This window comes from Myripristis murdjan, chromosome 21 (assembly GCF_902150065.1).
Source record: "Myripristis murdjan chromosome 21, fMyrMur1.1, whole genome shotgun sequence".
Lineage (NCBI taxonomy): Eukaryota > Metazoa > Chordata > Actinopteri > Holocentriformes > Holocentridae > Myripristis > Myripristis murdjan.
This window is the reverse complement of record NC_044000.1, coordinates 27,856,317-27,872,221: the sequence shown is the minus strand read 5'-3', so window position 1 is coordinate 27,872,221 and position 15,905 is coordinate 27,856,317. Positions and strand designations below refer to the sequence as shown.

General features: G+C 42.0%; 1 protein-coding gene across 1 annotated transcript in view; it reads left to right on the top strand.

The window, feature by feature from the left end:
• Positions 1–15,905, top strand: part of stxbp5l (syntaxin binding protein 5L) — a 240,638-nt gene that overhangs the window by 187,591 nt on the left and 37,142 nt on the right. Inside the window, exon 23 of the mRNA XM_030080730.1 lies at positions 12,980–13,159. Coding sequence (XP_029936590.1) covers positions 12,980–13,159 — 180 coding nt within the window. The remainder of the gene's footprint in view (positions 1–12,979; positions 13,160–15,905) is intronic.

Here is a 15,905-nt window from a genome sequence, read left to right as displayed (position 1 = left end):
TGGCACCACCCTCAGGCCAGAATGCCAAATTTGCACGCAAGATATCATGAAATCGAATCACTTAGTTACATCAAGTTAGTGCAGTCATACTTCCCAAAAGAAGCCTCCTCTTGATTTTTTTTTCTTCTTTGGCAGCACCCTCAGGCCAAAATGTCAAATTTGATGTAAGTGTCATGAAAATGGGGAAAGACATTCATGCTCCTCAGAAGATGAACCCTGTCAATTTTTCTTCTAGCGCCACCCTCAGGCCAGAGTGTACACACCGTATTTGTCCCAGTACTTAAGTTAAATTTAGGGACTAAATTTATCAGAGAACTTCAAATGTTGATGATAAACAGCAGGTTATTTGTTCCAGTATAATCATCGAGGTCATCTGTGGAAAAAAAACAAAAACAAAAAAACAAACACACAAATCAGATCAGAAGATCAGTGGGAACGACTGCGATGCTCTGAATTATCTGACGTCACCCTGTAAAACTAATCACATCTGAATAGGGCTTAGGGCTTGTGCTTGGTGTTGGAACAAAACCTTCCAACCCGGACCTGCCACTGGTGCAGAGTCACTAATTTATGTGTGTCTGTGTGTGTGTATGTGTGTGTGTGTGTGTGTGTGTGTGTGTGTGTGTGTGTGTTAATGAGTGCAAGGCTCGGGATATTGCAAAATTTTTAATTCAGGTAAGAAAATAGAATTTGGCCGCATGGGAGTTGAAAGAGTCCTGTTTCCGTCCTGCTGCTCTCACCTCTTGTTTCCTCCGTCAGAAAGGGCAGAAAAGAAAGAGTGACAAAGAGTGACTGTGTCGCCCTTCAGCACTCCTCTTCGTCACTCTCGTCTGATCTCGCTTCTCGATGACTCTCTCCCCTCTGCCCCTCTTGGGAAGTATTTGGGGGGCAGAATAAAGACATCAGGACGCGGGTTTCTTTTCTCATCTGAGAAACCTTGACGGCAGAAGAGAGACTGTTAGCGGAGCGGGTCATGGCCACGCTGTCCCATTACAGGCTTGTCATTTCCTAATAGGAAATACAGGGGCGAGGGGAAGAAAAGATGGAGCCGTAGAGTTGTGGAAGGCAAGCATAGAGACAGCGAGACAGCGTGACCCTACAGTGTGATACGGTGTCAGATCCACTTTCACATTTTGGTCGGGGAGGAAGATGAAGACCGCTGTGAAGTTAGCAGTACCAGGGGAGCACTGTTAAAACACTGCTCTTCAAAATGAGACAGGACTGCTTGAATTACAGTGGAAGTTAGAGTGTCACAGATTTTATAGATATAGACAATTAATTAATAGACAAGTAATTAAATAATCTTAAAAAATCACAAGGGGAAATGTGTGTTACGGAATGATATAATAATCATATATGCAAAATAAGATACTGGTTTGCTGCTGGATATGGGTCAGTCATTGTCTGCCAATATGATAGATATACATAATTGATGTACTGATTCTGATTATTATTAATAGTGGAAGTAGTTGCAGTTTTTTTTTAGTGTCAAATAGTCTAAAAGCTGTTTCAGGGGCTCTTCTCCCGTCCTGAGGGAAACCCAAAATTCTTAGCTTTTAAACATTTTGAATTTAATTCAGAGCTAGAGTCCAAAATGAATATTGAATACTGTTTTGAAAATCCCATGTTGGTCAAACCCATGTGGGTACTGTAATCACGGTAACTAGTCCCACGTTTTCTGTCTTGCTACTGCATGTTTTTTTTTTTCCTCCTCCGCAAAAAACATGCTGGGAAAATCGTGACACGCTAACGCAGAAATGACGCAGCGCTGAAGCGAGGTGCACCTGAACCGGTCACGACTGTAGACAAATGAGGAAAGGCCGGCTCGCCTGCGGTAGACGAGGAGCTCGCGGTTTCTTTCTTGTTGCTGAATGTCATCCTCCCCGCCTCTCGGTGGCCATTAGACCCTGTCTGGCCATCCCTGACACATCAGGCCCGCTGTGTCTATTCAGGGCCACACACAGACTGTGGACAGCTTATTAAAGAAAGCCCGCCATTTTCCTGAGTCACCCTGCATGAAAGTCACTGCAGGCCGCTCTCCCCTCCCTCCGAACCACCTTCCCTGTCTTTTTTATTCACCTCTCCTCCAAGACGTATCCTCCTTTTGTCATTAAGCCCAGTAATTGGCCCTACTCCTGTGTGAAAGCTGCCACCCTTTCATACTGTCCCCATTTCTTGTTTGTTTGTTGTTTTCTTGTTTTTTTTTTTTTTTTTTTTTTTTTTTGAATATATATTTTTTTATGTCTAGATTCTGAGGCGTGTTGTTTGAGGTTATATGTTACCTTTTCTCCGGCGGCTTGATGTTGCAGGGGTGACTGCAGGAAGTCTCGATAAACCAGCTCCGGTCGCGGGATGGGCTAACAAGCTGAGATACCAGCGAGCGGTGCCTGACCCAGCGTGATATATTTAGCAGTGAGCTCCTCAGGGGGAGAGAGGGAGGGGAGGAGGAGGTGACGGCCAAAACTTTACAGTGCTGCTGCCGCTGCTGCCTGATGCCACCCGTTCAGTTCTTTGCAGCTGATCATACTTTTAACAAGGTGTTTGGGTGAAACGTAAAACAAGACTACAAAAATCTTTTCATAAACACCCTGCCGGTAGCCCCAGAGAGTCTACATAGGGACATACTCCATCCGTAACAGTATATGAGGCCACCTCCAGGGGGCGACGCCGAGCGCTAAACAGAATAAAACGAACAGCGGTCAGCAGGACTTCTCCATGAAATCAGCTCTCTAAATTACTATGCAGCAATTGGTGATGCTGGTTAAGAGGATTCATTTCGATATGCTTAGATTAATGAAATCTGGAACCTTTTTTCTTTCTCTGGTCATGCCAGCATTCAACACCACATGGCCTCAGCGCTAGTGGAGATTTCCCAAAATTGACATAGATTCACAGCCATGGATTTCATGTCAGCTTGTATTTATGTCTTCATTATAAATATTGGGCTGTGCAGCAATGACAGTAATAGCCCAGTTACTGTCATTTAGCATTTTATAGCATCATTTGGTGGTGTGCTCAGTTTAGCTCAGCATTGCCCCCAATGGCCAAAGGAGTGTAATGCACTATTTTTTCTGTCTTGCAGACAGCAGTCAGTGGCTGTGGTTGTGTTTTATTTCTTTATATGCTTTAGTAGCACAGAGCCACCTCTATAGTCCACTGTAAAAGCACTAATACTGATTAAAATGCACCCATAATGCCTAATGTCCATGCTTATAAGAGCACATAATGTTAACTTATGCATTATATCAGCAGTCATAAACCACTGTAAGATATAGATACTTAAACATTATGAGAGAGAGACGTTATCGAGCTTGATAAGAGGCTGTCTTACAGTCCCTTAATGTTGGACTGCCTGGAATGTTGCAGATATACATCATCCAGAATTTCCCTAGTTGGGATCAATAAAGTATATCAATCTATCTATCTATCTGACACTGATTTTTCCCAAGAATATAGAATTTCCTAAAGAATCACAGTTCTTTTTGGTTTATTTAGATGTATTAGAAGGAATACCACACTACTTACAGCACACAGTGGTAACTTTTGATGTTGTTTGGTGTTTTTCACTTTACACAACACAGACGCTGATAACTTATGATGGTGTTTGTATTGTGCTCTGAGCGCTTGCGATACTATAAGTTATTATCGTGTATTATGAACCATGTCACACACCTACATATGTCTGTATAGACTGATACAAGTCATATCTATACGTGAAATGAATGAGTTAGCGCTACGCGTGTTCATGTGGCCAAACAGAAGAAAACATCCATCCTTTTGAATACACAGCATACTATAGATATAGCTGTCACAGAAAGTGTTTCTGTTTTGCCTCCCTTTGTTTTGTGTACTCAAGGTCAGGCTAAATGGAAGTGTTCAGAGACAGGTGATGCAGCGAAGCAGAGTGTGTGTTTATAGCCATGAAATCAATAGCTGAAGAAGACTCTTTTCATCTCGGAATCTGTTTGAAATGTCTGTGTTTTATTCCCATTGCGTATATGAGACCGCTGTTGGATGTGAAAGCATGAAAGAACTCACAAAAATGCTGTATTGTCTTCTGTCATACTCCCATCTATTACTAATGACCTGAAATATGTTGCTGTTGTTTCACAGTTTGATGCAGTGGTAGCGGCTGCACCTCATCAGCAGCAGCAGTGTTGGTAGTGTTAGCGGTGGTAGTCGTGGTGTTTTTGTCGTTGGTGGTAGTGATAGTTGTGCTTGTCATCGTTTTTGAATATCGCCACGGCGCCTGGATGCTAGGCTGTTACCTGTAACTTCCATCTGAACCCTTTTATTTTCAATAACCTCTCAACTGACCTTTTTTCCTAACTGTTACCTGCAAGTCTCTCTTTTCCCCAATTCACCCATTGTGTTTGTGTCTCCCCCTTGCCCTGAAAAGTCTGTGTCTGTTCTGTTGGATCTCCTATTCCAGTTCATTATCCAACCTCCCTTCACAATGATCCCCGCATCCTGCCAGAGCCTGTGGCCAGTCTGAGAGCCAGCCACTGCAGTCCAGTCTTTTACTTACTGGACAATGGTAAGAGGAGGGATGACCCGAGGATCCCGTCCCCCTCACAGACGTCTGCTTGGGGTTTTCACATTGTGGGAATAATGCAAGGAAGGGAGGGGTTTATTGAGGGACAGCGGGGGCTTGAGGGCATATCTGAATGGGCGGGTGGTTTGATGTTGCGCCTTGCATGCTAACTGTGCGTTCACACTGCGAGCAACACGATCCCCCAAGACGCCATTCATGTCCTGTTGAGCTGAGCGAGCGGGAAACTTCGCTTGATATGTGGATCTAGCCAAGAAAAGTTGGCCACGGCTAAACTTTTCATGGACATCAGCCATTGTCAGCTGTCTCTTCATTTTCTTGTCTCCCTACAAATGCAATTTTCTTTCCTGAGCGAGTGATTACAGCCATTCAAAAAAAAAAATCCCCATTTATCTGCAGCTTTTATTTGAAAGAGACTTCTTTTCCCCGTAAACACTGGAAGAAGCCACACATTTCCAAAATAGAGTGAACAATGGGCTGACTTATAAAATACTGCATTTATTTACACAAAAGCAGATACAAACAGTGTATTTGACATCACTTCATCGGGTTCATATGCACACAAAGGAGGCAATCAAACTGGTTTATATAAGACTTATATTGTTCATATAGTATTTTTCTACATTCCTTGTTTATAATGTTTATATTGCTCTTTGGTACTTATTATCTGTATATACTGTTTATAGGGTAAATTATGCTTCATATCTTGCTATCCACTTTGCTGCTGTAATACGTGAAATTTCCCCACCGTGGGACTAATAAAGGAATATCTTATCTTATCTTATCTTAAGACATACAGACAGATCTTATATGTGTGTTTATGGAGAGAAGAACACTCTTGATTTTTAGACTTTTTCTTTTGCTGACTAGCACCTCCAATTCTAGATGTACACAGCTGATCCTCTATCAAACTGTTACTTGAAAGGCTACAGGAGTGAGTGTGATACTGTAAAAGGCAATACCATAATCACAAAATCACTGAGAATTACATGTAAATGCATAGTTTATGTTTCATACCGAGCGGAGAGTGGAGCGATAGAGTGATCGAGTGAATAGAGTGATACGTGCACCGTGTTGCTCGCAGTGTGTACCAGCAGTTAGTGGCTGTGTTCCCAGTTGTAGGCTGTCTGTCGCAGCTTCGTCGCTCGACTTCATGCATTCGTGCAGACGACTGCAGACGACGCCTTGTCTCCGCTAGAGCTGCAGCGGGGCGGATGCCAAGATGTTTGTATGTGCTCCATGTGGGCTGTCGCCTCGCATCTTTCATCACTCGGCAGCGCTGCGAGGCAGGCACGCGCCGGAAGAGGAAGGAGTTGTATTCCAGGTGGATACACCTCCTCCTCCTCCTCCTCCTCACTTGCTTTCGTGCTTCATCCTCTGAGATGTTAATCAGAGATGTTAGATGAGATGTTAGACAGTGTGCTGCTTCACCTGAATGTGACGTCCTGACTCACTGATTGTGTCCAACCAGACTGTGTGTGTGTGTGTGTGTGTGTGTGTGTGTGTGTGTGTTTGTTGACCTCATCACGGTGTCATGTTTGCTAATGCTCACCTCCTCTGTCTCGTCCTCGACTAACTGCATGGTGTTCATGATGTGGCAGGCTGTGCTGCTGACAAACATGGCTTCAGCTTTGCTTTGGACCTCTATCAGTGTTCTGACCTGGTTCACTCCAAAGAAAATGTGTCATTCAAGTGTTTTGTCATGTTCAGATGTCACCAACATGGCACCAGACATGGAGTAAAAAAACACTCCTACCATAAGCAGAACACATGTAAATGCTTGCAGATAAACGTTTGATCAGTCACCATAGAACGACATAATCTTTGTATAGTGGCAACCATTGGAAGTCCCCCTTCATGCATTATTCTGCATTGATCTATGCAATATAGTAGAACAAAATTTGTTTATTTTGATACAAAATTGTGATCCAAACCTACCAGACCATTCCTTTCAACTCCCACACGGCCGAAATGATTGTTATAATGGATTTCTCCAAATACTTCCTCTTGGTGTCAGAGCCCAAGAGCAGCAAGCACGCAGTAAAAAGTGGGACTTTAACAATGGCTTCATCTGTTGGGAAATAAATAATGCGAGATAATGAATGCTAATAAAAGCAGGATTCGGTTGGTTAATATTCATATTAATTTTGACCAACCTCTTGGCTCTTTACAATAACACAGAATGTCAGTGTAAACATAAAACATCCCATCAGTGACGGCAATTTTGTTTTTGGGGGGGTGGGGAGGTAGTCAGCTTGTTTATTTATTTAATTATTTATCCATTTAAACACATTTTAGGAAACATTAATAGATCAGATTACAGTGTGTGCGGACCGAGCTGAGCAAAGACCATCTGTGTCTCACGGGTTCATTATAAGAACACCTTTTCTGTCACTGCACAGGTCATATGTACTGGTGCAACATCTGGTCACTGTAGCTTATTATGCAAAACACACACACTTGCACGGACACACACTCAGGTCTGATCTCACCGACAAACTAATCTGAAAGGCTTTATCTGAAAAATTGGGAGAGGAACTTCACTGACTGCAGAATTCAATTAGAAAATCGTGCTGTCCTAATTCCGCCCTGTAAAGAGGAAGCTTTAATTTGCTTCCAAATCACCTTTGATCCCGAGCTGCCCACGAGGCTGCTCACAACAAATGAACTGTGCATGCCATTATTTTTTAAATATGCTCCAACCACTTTCTTGGCGTCTAAATATGCAAGTCAGCGCAAAAGGCTTTAATCTCTTTTGTGTTTTTGTCCCAGAGGTATAATCAATAAAGCAGGCCTGCTCTTCACTGCACTGTCTCCCAGCTAAAACACCAATATGCACCGCTGCTTCCGCTCGACTCCCCTTTTTTTTCTCGATGCACTCTATTACCAAATGGCTGCAAGCTGAGCCAAAATAGTTTTTCAGGGGACTCGTGATGAAAAAAATCAATAAGACGGGCCTCCTAGACTCAAAGTGACCTTGCGTCTGTCCAGTCCACGTTATCAAGAAAAACAGCTCCACAGTCTCACGTAATATTAGAATGATCATCATTATAGAGAACGCAAATCCATGGTCATGCTGTCAGAGAGGCCTCAGGGTCCTGAAATTTATCCAGTGTCATCGTACACACCATCCTGTGTCTTTCATACGCCAGGCTCATCATCCAACACGCAGAAACAGGTATATCATCTCCTCTCTGAGGGGGGAAACTGATGACCATCTAGCTCAACTTGTACCTTTGCAGTCCCTCTATCTACTGCAAAATGCTTGCAAAATGTTTAACAAATTATTTAATTTCTTCCACGTCTGAATGTGATTTTTCTTTTTCTTTTTCTTTTGTATGGACTTTGGTGTGAGTTTATTTGTGCTTCCATGTCAGACATCCCAGGCCTCGGCGAACCCCAGCCGGACCAGTTTTACAGGGAAAGTTTGCAGAGACAAAATGCAAAAATCGATGATTTAGCACGTGGCGAGCCTTTGGAAATGTTCTCCGACTGGGACCCGGCACCCAGGGAAAATGAGAGCATATTCCTCTTGAGTTTTGGGAACCCAGCAGGAATTGTGCTGCAACTTTTCTCAGTCCCAACCACTGCTGTGAAAAAACTTTAAGCTCAGTATCCAAAAAAATTACCACTAGGTAAACACCACAGCTGGAACTGCTTCACTGCTGAGATGGATTTTGAATCCCCTGGACAGAATCGCGACACTGACCAAATTTACATGTCACTGACCCTTTTGGAGATGACTGGGAACACTGGCCTGGGAAAACAATGGAGCATGCATTTTGAGATTAACTCTGCATATGCCTGCCATGTGCAACTGCACCAATTTGCACGTTCTGGTTCTACGTTCATTTCAGTGATTTTAGTTGGGTTCGGTTTGTTTGTACTTTATTTTCGCATCCTTTGATTTCAATTTTGTTTTTTGTTTTTCATTATTTTATTTGAAGGGATTAACTGGTGCTTTGTTTCTTATTTCTTTTGTTTCAGTAAAGGGACCCGGCAGAAAGTTAAGTCTGCCAACAGATCTTAAGACTGATCTTGGTACGGTAGGCGAAAGCCAGCAGTTTTCACTTCTGTTCATTTGAGTCATTTACTTTCCGCTTTTGTCATGTTTTGTTCTCAGATAGGCTTTTGTGTTGCTTTGATAGCTACTGTTCTCACTCAAAGTTTACTCACTCAGTTTCCTTACCACTTCTCTCCTCCTGCTCAACCAGCCCATGAGACTTACGGCCTGCAGTGTTTGTCCACTTTGACCTTTAATGTGTTTTGATTTGATTTGAATCTTCCCGATTTGTTTCTCGTACATTTTGCAAGTGTTTCTAAAGGTGATTCGTAACTCATGCCCATATCTAAAGTGGAGGCTTTTTCTTGCTCTATCATGATCGGATCATCCTGTTTTCACACACACGCTTTTCCTCCATCGACAGCCTCTACAGTGACTGGGTCATTCTCCACCTCTCCCACTGTAACTGGACCATTTCTGTCTGTCAGACGATCTTTTCTCCATTGTTACTGGATCATCTGCATTACAGAGACTCAGAGTCAATACATCTCTAACTACAGTATGTATATATATATATATATATATATATATATATACACATCAGAATCACAGGTTTCCTGCCTTTCACACATACTATCCCCTCTAAACTTGCGCTTCTTTACCTCCAAATGTGCCACTTCCTACAGTATTTATTCCCATGACCTGTTTGTCTGACTTGTTTTTTTTTTTTCTAACAGGTATAAAAAGTGCCACTGTAACCTATTTTTCCCCCAATTAACCTTCCATTGCACCAATGATAACAAATGAGAACATTTCCCAGTTCAGTAGATGGAAGGATATGCACTGTAATCTTCATAAAGTTGCTACCTCATTGCAGATTTATTATCACCAAGAGGGAAACATTTGACAATGAAAAAAAAAAAAAAACTCTGCTTAAAAATTCCTCATTAAATTAACAGCGACATTCAAACTGTCAAAACGATGCATTTTGTCAGCATCATGGGAAGAACATGATAATTACAAGGTGATTTAGGTTTTTTTTTTTTTGTTTTGTTTTTTACCTTGTTAAAACCTGCAATTAATGTGATCCTCCTAACAGCTGTCTGCCGAGAACATTAAATATTTTGCCGACAGTCTGTTAGACAGAACATAACAGGACAGCTGTGTGATGACAGTGTACTTGGATGTGTGTGTGGGGTCACAAGCGTGTATGAGCATGTGTGTGCGTGTGTGCTCAATGGATGACCGCATTAAAATGTGTGTGACGGGAGTGTGTGTAAGGGGTACAGTGCCATATTTCCTGATGTGTGCCAGTTTCCTGCAGAGCGTGCCAGGGCAGACGACTGATTCGCTGCATCTCTGATTGAAATAACCAAACCTTGAGCCGGACGCACAACGGCGTCACCCCGTGGCTCTCTCATTGGTTCACAGCCCGCTATCATCTGCAGCCTTCATGTCTCACAATGCCTCGGCGCCTCCTGCTGTGAAACTGGGCGAGTGCTGCACGCGGACTGGGTGGCACCCTGGAGTTTTTCATCTTCACTTTGAGATTGAATCATTTGTGCATCAACAGGCCCGACAGGGGATTTGGATTTGATCTTGGATCACAAATACACAAGTGTTGCCAAATTCTGGGTGCACAGCGACAAGTGAACCATGCCCGGTGTATTTACTAATTAACACAATGTTCGTTCTCTACATGGGTGAAGGTCCTGCAGGGAGAAAGCAGAACAGTGAAGCCTCCATCAGATGTTCCTGTCAAATTCATTTTAACGTGAGGTGTGCCGCTGCTGCCATGAAAGCTGTCAGTCAAGACAAAAATCACAGTTTTATTTGCTCAGCAGTCAATAAAAGTGAAAGTGAGAGTGAGAGTGCTCGGGCACGGACGTCTTGAAGTGTTTAATTACGGCTGTGTTGGCAGCGTGGAGCTTTTTGTCTGGCCCAAGAGCCGCTGAGTGCACCCAGTCAGCAGGAGCTCATTGTGCTTTTGTTTTTGTCTCATTATCAACGCCTGGCTTGACCAAAAAAAAAGAGTTAGTGAGACAAAAAATTGGTTTTTAAAAAATGATGTGTGTATGCATGAGAGAGCACACATGCACACACACAAATACATCAAATTAGGCTGAAATAAAGCCTGAAAAGAGTGTGATGTAAAGTCATGATGTGCCAGATACCAACAAGGATCCTGAGCTGTTGCATCAACTCGACCTGCAGCTGAACCAACTGCGATAAAAAACCACCACATACAACATTAGTACAGCAGCTTATTACAGCGTACAGTTAAGTTTTAAAGTTAAGCGACCTCTAGTGGTCCTGTAAATAAAAACACTGTGGTGTAACATCCACACAAGTTCCCGTAAAAACAATAGGTCAGTCAACAGCGCTTAAATCCAGCCGACCCAAGTTTAAATCCAAGTAAGAGCACCTTGTTTTTATGTATTTAATGTTAGCTGGCTGATATATGTAATGTTTCGTAACCTTAACCCTGACCTTTTCCTAACTTTAACCATGATGACAACAGTGGTGGAAAGTGAAATTGCCGCTCAAGTAGGAGTATTTTTACAGTGATGATATTTTCCTTAAGTAGAAGTAAAAGTGCTTCTGTAAAAATCCACTTAAGATAAAAGTAACCCATCTGAGGAACAAAGTTACCACAATCTGACATGTAAAAAATGAACCGAGTTACTTTTTAGAAACAATAACTTTGTTAGGTGTGACCTTCACCAGTGAAATTCTAAAAGAACGAAAACACAAAGATCAAACCAGATTCTTTTGAGTGGAAATTTGCAGATTTCAAAAAGTGCAACAAAAAAGTAAAGACTGATTACTCTTCTAGTCTTTGTTAATTCACTATTTAGAGTGAAAGGACCCTCAGTCTGTCAGATCATGAGGGTCTGGTTTCTGATGTTTACAGAGAGCAGGTAGAATTTGTGGTGGATGTGATTTAAAATGTAGTGAAGTAACAAGTTACAACACTTTAATTAATAACTCAAAGAATACATAAACAAGTACACAAAATGGTACTTACTACACAGTAATATGAGTGAATGTAATTAGTTACTTTCACCCCAGCTTAACAATGACTTTTTCTTAACCTGTCCTGTGGGTGGTATTACAGGGTTGGACTTAACGGGGTGTGTGGATTGGACTAGAGAACTTGAAATACTAATTTGCAGTAGAATCGGTGAAAAAATATCATATTCCTTTCATGTTTATTTGAGCTTCTGCAGCCACACCAGTGTTGGCCTCGGAGGCTCCTGGCCTTCCCTTAAAAAAATGTGAATCTAAGTTTTGCCAACATCTAAAGGCCAACGTTTTCTACGCTGCACAAAGGAAAAGAGGAACAAAGTGGAGATGAAAAATGCCCATCTAATGCCCGCTCCCTCTGAATGAGTTCTCAACCATCACCTGTTTTTCTTTGCTTTTGATTTTCTCCTCTCTCTCTCCTGGCACAGACTGAATGAAGCCTCTCCCACTCTATGCTTCTCTTTTAGTTACCAGCATCTCTTTCTCCTCCCTCTCCACACTTTCTGAAATCTACTCTGCACTCTCCATCCTTTTAACTCTCTCTCACTCATTCTTACTCTCCCTCACATCCACCTCTCTTGTTGACAGTCTGATTTTGAACATCGGCCTTACTTCGGTCTCTCACTGCAAAAAAGAGCAAAAAAAAATATATTCTGAGTTATTTGGTCTAATATTGAGTCTTATGTTGTTTTTCTTCGAACAGATAAAAACACTCTGCCAGCGGGGGGCGATAATTCCACTTGTTTCCATTGCCGACTGAATTGTTTCAAGAATTTTCCTGAAACAAATCAGTCCAGGTAACGTCTTAGCATCCTCCAGAGCCCCTAAAGGGACAGAGGAGACAGGAAAAAATAGAAATACTTGTGCACTTTCCCTCTAACTTTTATATTCTCTGTCAAAACTTTTGCAAAGCTTTTGTGTTCTCTCAAGAACTGTTGTGCTCTCTTGTACAAAATAATGATACTAAAAAAAAAAAAAAATACATTCTTGAGCTTCCTGTTAACCTTCCTTGGAGGAAGTACACTGACTGTTGTGTTTGCATGCAAAAAATATTTCTGTTGAGAGTGTAAAGGTTTTGCAAGATAATGCAAAAGAATTGCAAGAAAAAAATAAGCATCTCCTGTGTGACTTTAGGGGTTATATATTTGAATACATTTGGATGACCTGGCTTCTTCCAAGATACTAGAAAACCTTGGAAACCAACGAATCTGCATCTGAAATGAATGAAATTCTCCCACCCAACTGCCAGATTTTGTTTTTCACTCGTTTAAATGGAAAACAACATTTCAGTCCTCAATACTTGACCAAATTTTTTTGCAGTGCAGGAGACGACAACTTATTAAAATTTACTTATTTCCCCCTTTGTGTTGTTTGCTAATGCTTTGCCGTTGTTACAGATCATGTCAATGGACATTGCACTAGCCCCACCTCCCAGCCCTGCTCGGCGGGGAAGCCTCGCGTCCCGATGGGTCCCGAGGGGCCACGGCTTGCCCGCAGAGGCCCCGGCCGACCGCCCTTCCGCAAGGCCCAGTCCGCTGCTTGCATGGAGATCTCTTTGCCTGTGTCCCACACTGAAGGTGTGTGCTTGTCTCCCTGCCTCTAACTCCCACCCATGAACCCCTCATCTCCAGTAACCCCCCCCCCAAAAGAAAGTGCATGCCACCCTCTCATCTCAGGGTAATGGGGTGGGTTTAAGGCCTGGCACATGGTTAACAAGCAAACACACACAAGCGGGCAACATGCACAAGCTGTGTGTGTGCACGGTTACGTTCAGGCCGCCTCAGGTTATAAACTCACTGCTGCACTTTTCCCTTCTGGAACAACAGTGTGTCTTTACTGGCGACCTCACGCTGGTATAAAAAAACAAATCCAGAAATAATCTTTCACATTAGTACTTTTTAACAATCCCACTCCTCCACCCATCCCATCAAACAAAGCTTGTTTCCCTAACAGGTGTCACACAGGTTTACATTTCTGAATGAGCCAGCTCCACGTCCAACCCCAACATCCTGATCTAACAGGAAATTAAGGAAGTAAAATGCCATTTTAGAGAGTTTTAACATCCTCGAGGCTGTAACTGTGACTGATTGATGACTACAAATAAAAAAAAAAAATTAAAAAAAGAATGTGCGTCCATCTAAGAAAGTTTAGAATACAATACAACATTACTTTCTCATTTTGTCCCTGCAGCACTTGGATGAAAAGAGCCATTTCTAATATTTTTGGATGTTGGAATCAAAACTGGACGACCTCCATCATATTGGCACATCTGGTGGGCCATTTAATGTCAAGTTACCAGTCAGCCACTATGACACATTTACATTTAGCCCCTTTAACTGAAACATGTCGCGAAACTGTGAAAACCGTCTCTTGTGTTGCTGCCCTTTGCGTCGTTGCTTGTGTGAACCATGCAGCGGGCCTGAGGGTTGGTGGAACATGGAGTGTGTTAATCAGTTTATTTATTTATTTTTGCCTCCAGGAGTGTGTTTCCTTTCTTGGTCTTTTTCATTTTCTGACTTGGCACCCATTTCATTTTAGAAGCAGCACTGAACATGTTAGCATTTGATCTCACAGTATTATTATTATTATTTTTATTATTATTATTATTTTTAAATTTTCCTCCCATCCAGTCATAGTTTGGTGATGTAACATTTCCTGCCTTTTTTTCTCTCACCATAAATGGATGTCTGTCTGGAACTTGCTGACCAGGTAACTGAAGGAGTGCAGACGGAGGTTACGTAACTTCCACATTATTCATACGGAGGAGAGTGGCAGCCGTCCATCTCATTTTGTTATTTATAATTATTATTATTATTATTTTTTACAATGCTGAAAGATAAAACAAGTGGAGAGGTTTTCATTATCCTCTCTAATAACCCTGAATCACTACAGTTAATGAAATCACACTGGTGTTGCATTGTTTGGATAAAAAAAAAAATCAAGGATCAGTGGAGGAAATTGCCAGATATTTCTGTTATTTGAAATGTTCCCTTGCATGTCTGCTGCGATCTTTTGGAAGAATGATAAATGCCAAACAGAATCAGACTTGAACTTTAAGTCGCCGCACGTATTCACACTTTCTCCTGTCGTTATATTTAAAATGACCAGCAGTTACACAAACAAGTGAACTGTAGAATATCCGGGAGAATATCTGAGCAACCGAACGTGTAGGTGTGTATCGTTTTTCTTTCTGAATCATTGTCAGCATAAACAAACACCAGATGATAAAGAGAGATGAGAAGCACGAAACACAAGTTCAAGTATGATTTGCACTCTGGCATTTTCCACATCCGTCAACCGCTGACACATTTGGCATTTACTTTCTTCCATTAGATCTCCTGTTATTCACACCCTCACGTTGATCCGCACCGTCTAAAAGTGTGATGACGCAACCGGCTGCATGTCCCCGTGACCGGTGCATCCCTGTGTTTGTGTGTGTGTGTGTGTGTGAGAGAGAGAGAGAGAGAGAGAGCAGAGAGTGGCAGCAAGTGTGTATTTCTGCATTTGTGTGTGTGTGTGTTTGTGTATGTGTGTAAATGTGTGTTGCTGTGCTTGTGTGTGTGACGCCAACAGGTATTTCAGTGCCTTATGCTTTCTCACCTGTCTATCTACCTCCAGGTGTTTCATTTAGCAGCTCCAGATCGCCACCTGTTGATCCAAGTGCCTGAAGCCAAAAAAAACAACAAAAAAAAAAAACTCAGAATATCCTCACTAATTTCCCTTGTTCTTTTTTAATAGCTAGTACTTCACTTGCCCATTTTCTAAAATAATTATTGGAGACATTTTCCTTTAATTAAACATTGTGCTACCCTCTTTTGTCATAGGCTGAACAGACAAAAAAGAGCACCAACTCAAAAAAATAAAATAAAATAAAATAAAATCCAGGAAAAACACACCAACGCACCGCCCACACTGTTTTCCTGACAGGTGATCTCAAAAAGCACATTTTAAAAAAAGAAAAGAAAAGAAAAGAAAAGAAAAGTCGACTTTGTGAAAACATAAAGAGTGGATGTTGAGGCTCGTGGCTGCCGGGCACATTTCATCATTCTGCTCACATACAGTGTGTGACAAGCCAGATGAGAGCAAAAGCAAAACAACAATTTTGTTCAGAGGCATTTACCTCGGCTCTGTGAAGTGACACAGGAAAATGGCCTTCATCAGGATTGTGCATCAACGCCCCGTTAAATGAAATCATGCACTTAGCCAGTCGGTCAGTGCCAGGCGACAGGCAGCAGGAACAACAGCAACTCCGGGCAGCCATTGATTCTGAACAAACAACATCCTCCCATTCAGACAAATGAGGCACGACTCCTCTATCTTGAC